The 17265-nt window shown below is 42.5% G+C and overlaps 1 protein-coding gene across 1 annotated transcript in view; it reads left to right on the top strand.

The window, feature by feature from the left end:
• tmem132e (transmembrane protein 132E) overlaps positions 1-17265 on the top strand; it is a gene marked incomplete at its 5' end in the record, with an annotated part of 201259 nt that overhangs the window by 153861 nt on the left and 30133 nt on the right. Inside the window, one exon of the mRNA XM_080749244.1 lies at positions 14739-15018. Coding sequence (XP_080605370.1) covers positions 14739-15018 — 280 coding nt within the window. The remainder of the gene's footprint in view (positions 1-14738; positions 15019-17265) is intronic.

Raw genomic sequence — 17265 nt, 5'->3', positions numbered from 1 at the left:
AGGCTTCATGGACTGCAGCTGGGCGAGCAGTAGCGGCTCTGTGCACCCGTGACGAGGAGCGCTCCCTCTGTTCTGATGACGGTGAATGGAGGTGGGGTTTGAAGGACAACTGTTTTGAATCGCTATTATTGTTTACAATCAACAGAGACTAAGGATTACATATTTCAAGAGTGAGAAATCACAGTAAAAATCCTAAACATTCTTCCACCACACTGGGAGAAAAAAAGCATCTGAAAGTTTGATGGAATGCTTTTTTAAACGTGACCGCTATCCATTGTATCCAATGGGCAGCGAGGTTCATTTGGTGCCGACCGGCGCGCGCATCAAGGTTCTTGATGCGTGGACCAGCAATGCATATATTAACGTTATAGGCAGTGTATGCTTTCATGAAGTACAAGTAGGCCCTGATCTAGAAAAGGTTGAGAACCAATAATTATAAGTATAGATTAAAATTGCTTGTGGAACCGTTATTTAGGTATTAACCACTTGACATTTTGCGTTCCTATACTGGACATGTCATTATAGGTGAACCCATCTTCAAGCTGAGCTTGTAGATTGGTTATTTACGGCGATTTGGTGTAGAGAGAAAAAAGGAGGGGACCAAGTAAAGTTTGGACTCTTGGGGGATCCCGGTTAAGAAGTTGGCCCATGCTTCTGATCCACGAGTGAGAACGTACATTCTTTCGCTTACTTATCCACAACATTCCAACATCCCATCGTGCATTGCGCAGAAGGCGAGCGGCATTTCCGGCGTCGTGAGCTTGTATGTCTGTGTTAACCGGAAGTGTCCCGCAGATAATGCTACAATAAAGTCTTGCAGAAACAGGTGGATAGTTCGTCACACAACAGTGTAATGCAATAATAGTGAAAACAATGTGTTGCATCGCCTAAAATGGCAATTGTTTATACATTTATTTTATTAACTGCTTGATAATCGATAATTTTTTGTAATTATCACCCTCATTGGGAAGTATTGTGTCACGCCCTCTGCCGCTACCGAATCTACATTTTTGTCCAAAATGCGAGTCAAAGGGAGAAGGGAAAAAAAAGGAATTAAAAACCTCCTGTGAAAAATGAAGTGGCGGAGGGCCTTTTAAGGACAGACTGGCAACCTGTCAGACCCGCTGGGGAGACTTTGGATAATTCATACATCTATCTGTAGAACAGATTGTGCTTGGTTGGGGACGCACCTGGCTCGTTTAACCCTCCTACCCTGGGCTCTTGTGAAATAAGAAGGGCGCTCTTCCAAAACGCTGTGTTTTTTTTTCTTCCCCCAACCACTTCAACCTCACTTGAGCCCCCTATTCCGGAGGGAACATTCTACGGAAATAGCCAATCTATAAGGTCACAATAATGTGTGCTTGTAGATCGACTTTTTTCTGGTGAAGTCAGGGGTGTCGCACCGAATTCTGGGCCCTGGCTACAAGGATTCACTGCGGGTCCCCCATGAATGTACTTTATGGAGGGAGGAGGGGGTTTAACCCATTTAGGCTGGGAATGCATTATTTTCCGCTTTAACTATTGAAAAATAGCAGATATACAAGCTCACAGCGCGGCACCGAGTGCCACGCTGCGAGCTTGTAGATCTGCTATTTTTGAAAAATCGTGAAGTCTTTGAATATTTAAAATCCTTCTAAGGTTTTTTGAAAAACCTATGTTTCTATGTCAGTGGTGCTCAAACTTTTTCATATGAAGGACCCCCAAAATGATGTGTATTTGGCCACGGACCCTCATCTCAAAATATTTAATTCCAGGGACCCCCCAGAAGCAAAATTTGAGTTACAAATGTTCGCTTAAAAATATGTATTCAAAGATTTGCACACATTTTCACGACTCAGTGCCGTGCTGTGAGCTTGTATATCTGCTACTTTTCAATAGCTAAAGTATAAAATAATTAAGGCGCCTCAACCTTGGGCCCTAGTAACTCAATCCCATGATAGTGTGTTCAGATTCGGATATTATGAGGACTTTTTGGTGAAAAGATTTGGTGTGGAGGGAAAAAGAGAGTTGGCCAAGTATAACGCCCTGGGGGACCCCGGTAAACTAAAGTACGGTATAATAGGGTTCAAGAGTTTATTGCTTGGAAACATTATCACCGACGGTGTGATGGCGGGGTCAGAACTTGTAAATTGTAATTGAAATTGTATGGCATGTGACATGGCAAGACCGTTTTTAACCCTGCACTCAACCCCTATTAAAAAAAGAAAAAATATATATTCTGTATATCGTCGTTGTCGGGTGGAAACCTTGTATGTCCAAAACTCTTCGTTTTGCATTTATCATTCTAAAAATGATTTAAACTAGTGAAAACAGCCGATCTACAAGCACACAACGCCTCGCACCGCGAGGCGTTGTGTGCTTGTAGATCTGCAGTTTTCACTACCTTTGTGCGACAGCCTTGTATGATGAAGCAGGGCTTTACTTTGCAAAAAACTTACAAATTCGAAACTTGGAGATACGAGGTTTCTGCCCGACAGTGACGATATAATTAAACAGTGAAAATAGCAGGTCTACAGGGACCACAAGCTTGTACAGGGCAGCAGTGGCTCAGGGGTAGAGAAACCCCCATTAGAACACGGAGGGTTCCCGAAGGGTTCCCAGTTCGATCCCGGGCTCCCCCAGAGTTAGTGTCGAAGAGTCCTTGAGCAAGACTCTGAACCCCTTGTTGCTCCCGGAGAACATGCCTTGCATGTTTCCTCCGCCATCGGTGTGTGAATGGTGAATGTAATGCACAATCTCTGTAAGGTGCCTTAGATGAAGGTGCTATATAAATTTACCATTTAGAGCAACTATTTTCATATTTCTATTACTTTTATGGAATTTGGACATGTGATATGACATGCCCAAAACAGGGACGGCAGGTTGAAAGGGGTTCAAGTTAACTGTGCCTCTAGAGCAGGGGTCTTCAACGATTTCAGGCCAAGGACCCCTTAGTTGAGAAAGAGATGAAGAAGGACCCCCACAACCTGTTCATAGATTCCATATACTGTAGTTTCATTGTTTGAGAGCACAATCATCGTGTATTTTGGATTCATGTTAATTTGTGTTTTCAGATATTTAGCTACTTGAACCGTCAATATAAATAAACTTGACCTTTCACTCTGTACTTAGTCTGCTCTTTTTCCCCTCTACACCAAACCTCTTTGCCGAAAATAGCCGATCTACAAGCTTGTTATGAGCTTGTAGATTGGCTATTTTCGTCAAAGGTTCTCAGAATATGGACGCTTGGGTTCAAGTGGCTAATATAAAAAAGGAGAAAAAAAGTTTCTATCACACAAAGATTGGAGGAATCCCTGTAATAACTCTGAGGACCCCCTAGGGGTCCCGGACCCCTGTTGAAGACCCCTGCTCTAGAACGAGCGAGACAGATTACCCAAGTGACATCACTCTGGTCATTTTTGGACTCTCTCTAGAGCAGCGGTTCTCAAAGTGGACTCCAGGATCTCTCATGGTTCCTTGACCTTACAGGTCCATTTGGTTCCATTTGTACACTCAGGGTTATGGGGGTCATTGAAATTAAGTTTGAGAGCCAAAGAAACCCTGCACCACGACTCTGTCTGGACTGCATCCAGAGACAGGCAGAGCTTCTTTGATCTTGTGTGATATAATTACGGCGCTGTGCTGGTTAGATACCCCATGTTGAATCTAATTAATCACAACCAACGCATGTGTATGTATCGCCTGAGCCCTCACTGTCACATGTCGTTAGCGTTAAGTTTAATTTGCACTTCGTCACGTCGCCTGCATGGCAAATCTGAAGGATTTTCAACTGCAAAAACCTGCCAATGTGAGTCGTGTTGGCACTTGCGTTGAAAATAACCTTACGTCAAATATGGCTACAAAGTATTAATTAAGTCTAGCCACCTGCTTGGTTGTGCGTGCGCGTGTGTGTGCTTGCGTGTGCCTTTTTTTGCAAGTCTTCCACACAGCACGTTGTCCACTCTGCAGTGTGACACATTGTAAACCCTCATCAGAGGCAGGGTCTCTTTGGCCTGCAGTGCGTCTTTTGCAACATTGCAGCAGCATTGCTCACTGGCCGTATTATCCGCAAACATGTTCTAAAAAAGGACAGCGGGGTCAGCCTGTGTGCAGCTCGTTCGGCTATATCGGAGACTCTAATAAGAACAGACAATATTATCTACTCTGCGAGAAAACAGAAAAAAAGAAAATTCAAGCTTATTCCTGGCAGCTAGCTGTACATTCCCCAGGAAGGTCAACTTTGTCTGAACTGTGTCTGGAGTTGTGAAACTGCTGCAGAGCCGCGGTCCAGAACTTATTTTGAATGTATAAAACATTGTTTTAACCAATGTTGTTTGGTAGAGTATATGTTGTTAATACTATAACTAGCTCGTCTGCAGTGGTTTTTGGGGGACGGTCTCCTTGCTTTTCAGTTCCGTTGAGAAATGTAGACCCTGGTGTCGGGTAGAACTAGAACACCCTGCTGGTTGAAAGGTAGTACCGCCCCAAGCTCATGAGCACAATATCTCCCCTTGCGTTGGAACCCCGGTCGGTAGGACATAAAACGTGCAGAGTGCAGACTAAAGACTGTCTCATTATTTTGCAGACTCACAGCATAGTCGCGGTGTTACCTTGAATGCTTTGTGAAGTTAAAGCTATACGTGTCCTTGCGAGGATACACTTGCTCAAAGCCACAGAGTCCCACAGTGGAACAACACACGCAGATGTCATCATTTAGTGCTGGATTAGATGGCGTCCACCAATGCACCATATTTTCGGCTCAAATGATTTCACACCGCATGTGTGCAGGGTTTAGCTCAGAGGAAACACACACACAGAAAGTATACTCTCAATTTGTTTCTCCTCAGCGTTCACTGTCTTGTGATACCAAACCAGTTATTTCCAATTTTCTATGCTTTTGAATGCTCAGTGGGTTTGGAACTTCCTGTGGCAAAAAGAATGTAATCACTTGTCAGGCACTCGGGGAGAGGATCGAGGCTCAAATGAACCACATTAACCGTATAGACCAATTTTTAGTTTACAAACATTGAGACTAAATGCAAAGGTAACTGTATCGTGTAATCAACAACAACAGATCCCCAAACCTGTTGTTTTGGGGAGCGCTGGTTTCAGTTCATTAACCTCCTTGTGTGTTGGCTGGTGAGGTGCACCCATGGGTGCGCCCTTATCGAGACATATATAGCCTACTTCATTGCGCGACAGTATTGCGCGTCGAGAGTAGCTGATATACAAGCTCACATGGCGTCACCAATGCAACGTTCTGAGCTTGGAGGTCTGCGCGCGACACGGACGGAGCATAAATTAGGCTTCATGGACTGCAGCTGGGCGAGCAGTAGCGGCTCTGTGCACCCGTGACGAGGAGCGCTCCCTCTGTTCTGATGACGGTGAATGGAGGTGGGGTTTGAAGGACAACTGTTTTGAATCGCTATTATTGTTTACAATCAACAGAGACTAAGGATTACATATTTCAAGAGTGAGAAATCACAGTAAAAATCCTAAACATTCTTCCACCACACTGGGAGAAAAAAAGCATCTGAAAGTTTGATGGAATGCTTTTTTAAACGTGACCGCTATCCATTGTATCCAATGGGCAGCGAGGTTCATTTGGTGCCGACCGGCGCGCGCATCAAGGTTCTTGATGCGTGGACCAGCAATGCATATATTAACGTTATAGGCAGTGTATGCTTTCATGAAGTACAAGTAGGCCCTGATCTAGAAAAGGTTGAGAACCAATAATTATAAGTATAGATTAAAATTGCTTGTGGAACCGTTATTTAGGTATTAACCACTTGACATTTTGCGTTCCTATACTGGACATGTCATTATAGGTGAACCCATCTTCAAGCTGAGCTTGTAGATTGGTTATTTACGGCGATTTGGTGTAGAGAGAAAAAAGGAGGGGACCAAGTAAAGTTTGGACTCTTGGGGGATCCCGGTTAAGAAGTTGGCCCATGCTTCTGATCCACGAGTGAGAACGTACATTCTTTCGCTTACTTATCCACAACATTCCAACATCCCATCGTGCATTGCGCAGAAGGCGAGCGGCATTTCCGGCGTCGTGAGCTTGTATGTCTGTGTTAACCGGAAGTGTCCCGCAGATAATGCTACAATAAAGTCTTGCAGAAACAGGTGGATAGTTCGTCACACAACAGTGTAATGCAATAATAGTGAAAACAATGTGTTGCATCGCCTAAAATGGCAATTGTTTATACATTTATTTTATTAACTGCTTGATAATCGATAATTTTTTGTAATTATCACCCTCATTGGGAAGTATTGTGTCACGCCCTCTGCCGCTACCGAATCTACATTTTTGTCCAAAATGCGAGTCAAAGGGAGAAGGGAAAAAAAAGGAATTAAAAACCTCCTGTGAAAAATGAAGTGGCGGAGGGCCTTTTAAGGACAGACTGGCAACCTGTCAGACCCGCTGGGGAGACTTTGGATAATTCATACATCTATCTGTAGAACAGATTGTGCTTGGTTGGGGACGCACCTGGCTCGTTTAACCCTCCTACCCTGGGCTCTTGTGAAATAAGAAGGGCGCTCTTCCAAAACGCTGTGTTTTTTTTTCTTCCCCCAACCACTTCAACCTCACTTGAGCCCCCTATTCCGGAGGGAACATTCTACGGAAATAGCCAATCTATAAGGTCACAATAATGTGTGCTTGTAGATCGACTTTTTTCTGGTGAAGTCAGGGGTGTCGCACCGAATTCTGGGCCCTGGCTACAAGGATTCACTGCGGGTCCCCCATGAATGTACTTTATGGAGGGAGGAGGGGGTTTAACCCATTTAGGCTGGGAATGCATTATTTTCCGCTTTAACTATTGAAAAATAGCAGATATACAAGCTCACAGCGCGGCACCGAGTGCCACGCTGCGAGCTTGTAGATCTGCTATTTTTGAAAAATCGTGAAGTCTTTGAATATTTAAAATCCTTCTAAGGTTTTTTGAAAAACCTATGTTTCTATGTCAGTGGTGCTCAAACTTTTTCATATGAAGGACCCCCAAAATGATGTGTATTTGGCCACGGACCCTCATCTCAAAATATTTAATTCCAGGGACCCCCCAGAAGCAAAATTTGAGTTACAAATGTTCGCTTAAAAATATGTATTCAAAGATTTGCACACATTTTCACGACTCAGTGCCGTGCTGTGAGCTTGTATATCTGCTACTTTTCAATAGCTAAAGTATAAAATAATTAAGGCGCCTCAACCTTGGGCCCTAGTAACTCAATCCCATGATAGTGTGTTCAGATTCGGATATTATGAGGACTTTTTGGTGAAAAGATTTGGTGTGGAGGGAAAAAGAGAGTTGGCCAAGTATAACGCCCTGGGGGACCCCGGTAAACTAAAGTACGGTATAATAGGGTTCAAGAGTTTATTGCTTGGAAACATTATCACCGACGGTGTGATGGCGGGGTCAGAACTTGTAAATTGTAATTGAAATTGTATGGCATGTGACATGGCAAGACCGTTTTTAACCCTGCACTCAACCCCTATTAAAAAAAGAAAAAATATATATTCTGTATATCGTCGTTGTCGGGTGGAAACCTTGTATGTCCAAAACTCTTCGTTTTGCATTTATCATTCTAAAAATGATTTAAACTAGTGAAAACAGCCGATCTACAAGCACACAACGCCTCGCACCGCGAGGCGTTGTGTGCTTGTAGATCTGCAGTTTTCACTACCTTTGTGCGACAGCCTTGTATGATGAAGCAGGGCTTTACTTTGCAAAAAACTTACAAATTCGAAACTTGGAGATACGAGGTTTCTGCCCGACAGTGACGATATAATTAAACAGTGAAAATAGCAGGTCTACAGGGACCACAAGCTTGTACAGGGCAGCAGTGGCTCAGGGGTAGAGAAACCCCCATTAGAACACGGAGGGTTCCCGAAGGGTTCCCAGTTCGATCCCGGGCTCCCCCAGAGTTAGTGTCGAAGAGTCCTTGAGCAAGACTCTGAACCCCTTGTTGCTCCCGGAGAACATGCCTTGCATGTTTCCTCCGCCATCGGTGTGTGAATGGTGAATGTAATGCACAATCTCTGTAAGGTGCCTTAGATGAAGGTGCTATATAAATTTACCATTTAGAGCAACTATTTTCATATTTCTATTACTTTTATGGAATTTGGACATGTGATATGACATGCCCAAAACAGGGACGGCAGGTTGAAAGGGGTTCAAGTTAACTGTGCCTCTAGAGCAGGGGTCTTCAACGATTTCAGGCCAAGGACCCCTTAGTTGAGAAAGAGATGAAGAAGGACCCCCACAACCTGTTCATAGATTCCATATACTGTAGTTTCATTGTTTGAGAGCACAATCATCGTGTATTTTGGATTCATGTTAATTTGTGTTTTCAGATATTTAGCTACTTGAACCGTCAATATAAATAAACTTGACCTTTCACTCTGTACTTAGTCTGCTCTTTTTCCCCTCTACACCAAACCTCTTTGCCGAAAATAGCCGATCTACAAGCTTGTTATGAGCTTGTAGATTGGCTATTTTCGTCAAAGGTTCTCAGAATATGGACGCTTGGGTTCAAGTGGCTAATATAAAAAAGGAGAAAAAAAGTTTCTATCACACAAAGATTGGAGGAATCCCTGTAATAACTCTGAGGACCCCCTAGGGGTCCCGGACCCCTGTTGAAGACCCCTGCTCTAGAACGAGCGAGACAGATTACCCAAGTGACATCACTCTGGTCATTTTTGGACTCTCTCTAGAGCAGCGGTTCTCAAAGTGGACTCCAGGATCTCTCATGGTTCCTTGACCTTACAGGTCCATTTGGTTCCATTTGTACACTCAGGGTTATGGGGGTCATTGAAATTAAGTTTGAGAGCCAAAGAAACCCTGCACCACGACTCTGTCTGGACTGCATCCAGAGACAGGCAGAGCTTCTTTGATCTTGTGTGATATAATTACGGCGCTGTGCTGGTTAGATACCCCATGTTGAATCTAATTAATCACAACCAACGCATGTGTATGTATCGCCTGAGCCCTCACTGTCACATGTCGTTAGCGTTAAGTTTAATTTGCACTTCGTCACGTCGCCTGCATGGCAAATCTGAAGGATTTTCAACTGCAAAAACCTGCCAATGTGAGTCGTGTTGGCACTTGCGTTGAAAATAACCTTACGTCAAATATGGCTACAAAGTATTAATTAAGTCTAGCCACCTGCTTGGTTTTTCTGGTATATCTAGTAGTGGGTGGGCGCAGCTAATTGATTGGCAGGTGAGGGGTTTAGGCCATCCAAATACGAGAACCAATCAATGTTTCAGAAAACAAACAAACTCGAGACTTGGCACTTTGACCACAACAAATGGGAGACACGCCAAGGTTGAAGTCTAAAGTAAATCAAATTAAATCAAATGAGCCCAAATCAAAGTGTTTACCAAATACTGTACATTTCCAGTATGGGGAGTTGATGTCAGCTGTAGATAAGTGTGTGACTGTTAAATGTAACATAAAAAAAGGAAATAAGTAAATAAAACAACCAAACAGCAATCCAAAGGGAGGAACAGAGAGAGCTTACACCCGTTCTCAAAGGTTTTAATCTCAAGGACCCCCATAATGGACCCAAATGGTACCATTTGTTTACTCCCAGGGTTAAAGACCTGTAAGGAACCCTGGGGGTCCCTGGACCACACTTTGATAACCACTGGTTTATCAAATAAAGCTCCATTGAATTGAATTGAGTAGAATTGAATTGGGTTAGACCAAAAATCCTTATTAATAGAGAAGATACTGCATTCCACACCTTGCCAAGAGTATGCTCCCCTGGTCTCCTAAGTGGGCGTTGTTTGTTGTCAGATTTCGCAAAGGTCCTCCGATCAATGTTGCCAACGAGAGTGAGAACTCATTTGAGTGTGTTGCTGACACATTTGAAAAATGCCATTTTTCAAATGTTCAGAACATGTGGCTTGTGAGGAATGGCTTGAATATCTGTTGTGCTCACATTCATTTCTCTAATGGAATTGAGAGACATGACCTGCTTCTGGTCTCCTGAAGGGTGGGCGCCCACGTGTGACACACATACAGGAAATCAATTGAAGTCGGGGGGTCTTGGCAGTGGCACACCGCAGCTCCAGGGGCGTCACACCAAATTCTGGGCCCTGGGTACAAGGATTCACTGCGGGCCCAATGCATTATTACGCATTATTATTTTGTGCTTTAACTATTGAAAAATAGCAGATCTACAAGCTCACAGCGCGGCACCGAGTGCCGCACTGCGAGCTTGCAGATCTGCTATTTTTGACAAATCGTGAAAATTTGAGCAAGTTCTTTGAATATTTCAAATCCTTCTAAGGTTCTTTGAAAAACCTATGTTTCTATGTCAGTGGTGCCCAAACCTTTTTCATGTGAAGGACCCCCAAAATGATATGTATTTGGCCACGGACCCCCATCTCAAAATATTTAGTTCCAGGGACCACCCAGAAGCAAAATTTGAGTTACAAATGTTCGCTTAAATACAAAATACATATATTCAAAGTAGGGATGCACCGATATATCGTCCGCACATCGGTATCGGTCAATATCGGTATCGGCAAATAAAGCTGACATTAACCGATGGCAGTAGCCGATATTTATCTGTTGTTGATATTAAGCATACATTTTGCGCTGGCTATGTTGGTGTGTTGGTTATTTGCAGCCTACCAAGAGAGTAGATTCTGAACAGTTATTTCTTACAATGTTGATTTATTTGTTTCCCTGAGACAAACAGGGGAAATAATAACACCAAAAAACGAAATAAACAAATATCGGTATCAGTATCGGCTATCGGCTAAATTGTTATTTTAAACATCGGTATCTGTAACCGCCAAGAATTTCCATATCGGTGCATCACTATTTCAAAGATTTGCACACATTTTCACGACTTTTCAAAAATAGCATGTCTACAGTGCCGTGCTGCGAGCTTGTATATCTGCTATTTTTCAATAGCTAAAGTATAAAATAATTAAGGCTCCTCCACCTTGGGCCCTCGTAACTCAGTCCCACTTCTCCCCCTCTTGTGACGCCCCTGTCTAAGCCCTCTCTCTGACTGTAGCCAGGACTTGTAGAAGCGGGAACACACCCAGCGCAGTGGGGGCCTGCGGGGCGTTCCAGGTTTACACTAATGAGCCACCTGCAGAGCACAGAGAGACGGGATGAACACCCTAGGATGAACAGCAGGGGTCATCACCACACGCTAGGATATACACCACACACACACACACACACACACACACACACACACACACGCTCACACACACATCGTCGCTGTCGGGTGTAAACCTTGAATGTCCAAAACCGTGCGTTTTGCATTTATCATTTTAAAAATGATTTAAACTAGTGAAAACAGCCGATCTACAAGCACACAACGCCTCGCACCGCGAGGCGTTGTGTGCTTATAGATCTGCTGTTTTCACTACTTTTGTGCGATGGCCTTGTATGATGAAGCAGGGCTTTACTTCGCGAAAGAACGTACACATTTGAAACTTGGAGATACGAGGTTTCCGCCTGACAACGACGACATGCTGATGTATATACAATCAATCCCTGTAATTATGTGAGATTTATGGAAGTAGTGATAGTCCCAGAAGGCTAAACAAAACAGAATGCAGATGCTTGTTTTATTCAACATTTTATTCTTTGTCAAATAGACCCCAAATAGAATAAAACATTGCTAATGTGTTATCCATACACTGGTGGGTTCAGAACAATTGCAATGCCTTTCAAACACGGCATACAATATCTTAAGTGATAGCTAATTAACATCCAGCTCTATTTATAGTTTATAAACATGTTTTTGTCCATATAAAAAAGGGCAAACCAATTACCATAAAATTACTGCTACTGATGAGGACAAAATACATTCATCATTGTCTTCACTTCATTCACCTCAGCTGCTGTATGTTATCGTACATAAACACACATGGGGTTGTTTGGCAATTCATTGCTTTATTGTTACATTTTAGTGCAGTTGTTAAAGTGCTACCATCAATTTACCCGGATAATAGAGTCATAGTTGCTATAGTTATGTCCCCTTAATGTTTTTACTGTACTATTTTGTACTGTATTGTATGTATTGAATGTATTGTATGTTTTTGTATGGATGGCCACCACTTTTGTACAGCCTGCCCAGGGACTACAGATGAAAATTTGCTTATGGCTAACTCTGGCTCATTTACATCGATGTGAAAACTGACATGTTGATTAATGTGCTTTGTCCCTGGCAAAAAAAGAATTAAAATTAAAAGATAAAAAAATTGTGCGGGATGGATTATCTTTCTCAAGCACGTTTCAGTTGATTTTCATACAGTACTGAAATGGAATCAGGATGTTTTTATTTAGTTTTAGTCATAGTCTTTTGAATAACATGTAAATTTAGTGATTTAGTGATTTTAGTCGACCAAAATGTATTTTGGCTGTGCCTTGACGACGTCGTAATGCCTGATTTTACAATTGGTTGCATGCTGAAAATAGGCCATCTACAAGCCCACAACGTGTCGTAGCGCAACGTGTTGTGAGCTTGTAGATCTGCTATTTTCAGAGCGCAACACCCGAGCGTAACCAAACATAACATTTTAGTCTAGTTTTTATTTGTTGTCAACATATTTAGTCTTAGTTTTAGTCATCATAGCTTAGTTTTTGTTTAGTTCTTATGTAGTTTTCGTCAGTGAAAAAGGGTAGGCGACGAATATTTTTCGTCATCGTTTTAGTCGCCAAAATCAACACTGAATGGAATACAAAGATAAAACACAACCACAGTGTGCTTTGGAAAATAGTTGGCAGTTATGTCAAGTATACAGTACAGTATGTACAGTGAGTCATAGATAAACATGCCAGACACCCAGTATGGCATGTTCAGGTCTATATATAAATATCTTCAAGCTAAATCAGTGAGAATCCTCCACACACACATCTTCAGATTCTCTTCCCTAGGCAGGCAGACAGACAAACAAATGGCGTGAAAACATAACGTGTGTGGGCGGAGGTAATAATTATAATTAATAAACAGGGTTTAATTTTCCTAGCAGGGGGTGGCGGGGAAAAGCTTAAATTATTATTGCCGGCGGGGATTATGTTTTTATCCGCACTCCTGGTCAGACTTAGAATTAAAAACCATGCATTTCACGCAGCGATATTATAAACACGCCGACATCAAACAACGTATAGTGTTTACAAAAACTGTGACATTTCATTTCTCAAAAGAGTAAACACAACCAACAGAAGAGCAAAAAAAAAAGAAAAAAAAAACACAGAACACAATCGACACACACACGAACACACGAAACAAAACAAATTACGCCTAGAAGCGTCACTCAACAAACATAGGGGCTACAGCGAAAGAAAATAATCTTCTGTACCGCGCACTATCTTGTAAGTTATTGCTTTTCACAGCCTGAAACACCATCAGCCCCCCCATCATATAAAGATGATATTGCCCTTATTTCAAATTGGACTTTTCCAACTTATCCTGTGTAGATGGTCGCACCTCTGGCAGAGCAGAGGTGGCCAGTGGTGTAAAGTAACTAAGTACATTTACTTAAGTACCGTACTTGAGGTATCTGTACTTGTCTTTACTTGAGTATTTCCAATTTCCAATTCTACTTCTACTCCACTACATCTCAGATCCAAATATTGTACTTTTACTCCAGTACATTTATTTGAACACTTTAGTTACTTGTTACTTTGCAGATATAAATTATAATATTATAAAAAAAAACATTAACCCCTTTAGCTATTTTATACCTAGGCTATTTGAAAATAGACGATCTGATCCGATCCCAAAATAAACAGACTGGTAGAGAAATGGGATTTCCATACCTGATATGCTTTGCACTACCAAATGTTACAGCAGACCAATATTCTGGAATTTTTGGGTAGGTCCAAAGCATGTGTATTTTCTTGGGAAAAAGTACAGTAGTAGACTGATATGTTTGATATAGGTGGTGTGATGTTAAACAATTTCATGAAACATTCTCTTTAACAACCTCTATAATTAACATTTTAAACTTAAATATTTTGGGTGGTCCGTGGCTCAAAATGCAGAATGGACTTTAATATGAAAAGGGTTGAAAACCACTGCTTTTTACATTTTTAAAAGGGCATTTTGGTGAAAATATCGAAAATAGCCGACCTCCAAGCTCACAACGCATCTCGCTAAGCTTGGAGGTCGGCTATTTTCGGTGCTTGATACCACACTGAACTAAGCATAATCAAGTGAATACTGTAGATGTGGCATACGCCATGGATTTCTACACAGTGAGGGCAATTCTTTCAACATAAGACGCTGCAGTCAAGTTCAGGAGAGTTTGGACAAGGCAATTCTCTTGAATGCTTCCTCCAGGTATATGGCATGGAAAGAGGGCATTTGCATTTCTTTCACCATAGTAAAAACTGCATTCATGGTCTGGAGACGGCACTTTTTACAAACGGACAAAAGGGCAGGGGCTCAAGCCCCCTTTAATGTCTACAGCAGCGTTCCCCGATTAGTTTTCCCCAAGGGCCGAATTATGTCTAGGGTACCAAGCTGAGGGCCACAACATTGCAGGGGGCGACGGGGGCGAATGTACAAATTTTGAGATACGAGGTTTCCACCCGACAATGACGATATACTAGTGTTGTTGCTGCTCTTATACCACCATTATTACTGGGATTGGTGGGGGCCAGACAGTAGCCCCCCACGGGCCGCAAATGGCCCGCGGGCCGCCTATTGGGGAACCCTGGTCTCCAGTATGTGTGCACGTGCCTGACGCTAACGCTAAACGTGTCTGTGATTCCAAGGAGCACGCGGGACAGCGACGCCGAGGAGGAGGAGGAGGAGCGGCGCGTGTCGCGGGGCTGCACGCTGCAGTACCAGCGCGCCCTGGTCAAGGTGCTCACCCAGTTCCACACCACCTCCACCGAGGGCACCGACCAGGTCATCACCATGCTGGGGCCCGACTGGCAGCTGGACGTCACCGACCTGGTGCAGGACTCGCTCAAGGTGGCCGACCCCAGGATCGGCGAGCTGGTGGACAGGACCGTCCTGGTGGGCCTGGAGCTGGGCTCCACCGTGCTGAAGGTACGAACACCCTGACTCACAGCAGATTTCGGTGGCGGACAAAAAGTGCTACGTTTTGTGGTTCCAGTGTAATAGTTCAGAGATTCTCAACCTTGTCTAATTTCAAGGAACAGTTTGATATGCGTTAGCTGTTGGAAAGGACCGTTCTGGTGGGTAGTGATCACGAATAGTGATTTTTAGGATTCGAATTCGAATACCTCAAAGTATTCGAATAGTCGAATATTCAACAGGAAATATATATGTATTTTTTCATCCAGTAAAAACTAGCAATTCTCGGTCTAGTAGTGACAGTTGCATTAGCTGGCTCTTCCTCCATCATGACATCGAGTTTGTCGGCTGGTCTCTGTTTTTCCCACTGGTAATTAGTTCGGGAGAAGAAACGTGACGCATGACATCAGTATAGAGCATTAACAAATTCATCCACCAGGGGCATTGACAACTCATTCTTATGACTTCCAATCTAGCCAAGCTGTATAAACCATGAAGAAATAATATTTCTTTAAATAAAAAGAGAGAAAAAAGATTAATTAAAAAGAAAAATGAATATTTGACTTCGGTGAACATTCGAATATTCGGTGAATGCCCTACTGCTGGGCCACCGTGTTGAAGGTAAATACATAAACAGATTTTGGTGGAGGAAAAAAATGAATACCGCAATGTAGAAATACTATGTTGAAAGTAAAAAGTCAGATGAATTGGTTAATTTATCATCAAGTTTAACCATTGCAACCCTGTAGTGGTTTTGAAAATAGCCAATGTACAGTACAAGCTCACAACGCATTGTAGGCTATTTTCGGGGGGGGAAAGTACATGAAAAGTTTGGAATAATTACAAAAGAAAATCCTCTCTTATGGCCCTTGCCATGACAATGTTTGAGAACCACTGGTGTCCTGTAACAGCTGTTGGAGTGCAGACCATTATAAAGAAGGGGAGACGGGGTACACACACACACACACACATCACACACCCTTGAGGGACAGAGTCTCTCTGAGAAGTCGCTGTTGACTCTCGCTCACTGTGACCCAGAGTGACATGCATTAAGTCCACCATCCAACCAACGATATTAAAATGGAGATGGAAATCATGAAAATATCTCTCCGCCAGCAGATATGGCTGAACGGTATTGAAAGAGCAGGCTATATATAAAGTCCTGACATGAGTCATGGGGCCTTCCAAATCACATTACAGATACTGTAGGAATAAGGTTAGTGTGGCGTACTCCTCTCCTCTGTCTGCTCTTTAAGTGAACTCCAGGGGGATCAAGTGTTCCCTCCACCTGCCAGACATACGACTGTCTTTTCCAATACTTTCATGACATAAGATCTTATAGGGCTACTAGCCTGAAGTTCTGTAACCACTTAAGCACTATTTTGGCCTACTTTATCTTCATAGGTGAAATAGCAAACGTTTATCTAAAGCACTGGTTCCCAAACACTGGGTCGGGATCGACCCATTTGTGGCTCACTGTTTTCATTATGTTTGGGTCCCTGGGAGACGTAACGTTTAATTTCTATTGGGTCTAGAGCTAAAAGGTTTGGGAAATACTGATCTAGAGCGTCGCATCTCAACGTGTTGTGAGCTTGTAGATCAGCTAATTTCGTTGTGCGACAGACATAGCCATTCACCCATTTAGGCCTAAGTCCGATTTGAATAAAGCCATATAGACCTATGTCCGATTTGAAAATTACCCACTGTTTTTCTGGAAAACGTATTACTCAGCCTCTGTAGCAGTTAGAAACAAAATTCCAACACTATTTGATAGCTTACACCTTTGGCTTTCATAGAAAAAAGAAAACAGAAAAACGTAAAATATTTTTTCAAAAATTACAATACTACATACTGTAATACAGAATGGGTTAAAGCCTGGTCGTTAGAGAAAACAAATACAAAATCCTCAGTCAAAGATTTGTTGTTGTCGGGTGGAAATATCCTACTGTATGTCCAAAACTGTTACTTTTCAGGATTAAAAAAGAAAACTCAAAACGAGTTGCATGGTGAAGCTTATAGATTCTGTTACTTTCTTATGACACGGTAGTATGACGAAGTAAAGCATTCATTTATGGAGAAAGAAAAAAACACATAAAACTTAAAAATATGGACATGAGAGGTGTCTGCCTGACGCCAACGATATGTTGGGGTAGATACGTTGAATATATCGTCGTTGTCGGGTGAAAACCTTGTATGTCCAAAACCGTTCGTTTTGCATTTATCGTTTTAAAAATGATTTAAACTAGTGAAAACAGCCGA

Source organism: Nannobrachium achirus (genome assembly GCF_963921795.1).
Source record: "Nannobrachium achirus genome assembly, chromosome: 19".
Classification (NCBI taxonomy): domain Eukaryota; kingdom Metazoa; phylum Chordata; class Actinopteri; order Myctophiformes; family Myctophidae; genus Nannobrachium; species Nannobrachium achirus.
The sequence above is the reverse complement of the archived record's forward strand: the minus strand, read 5'-3'. Positions and strand labels throughout refer to the sequence as shown.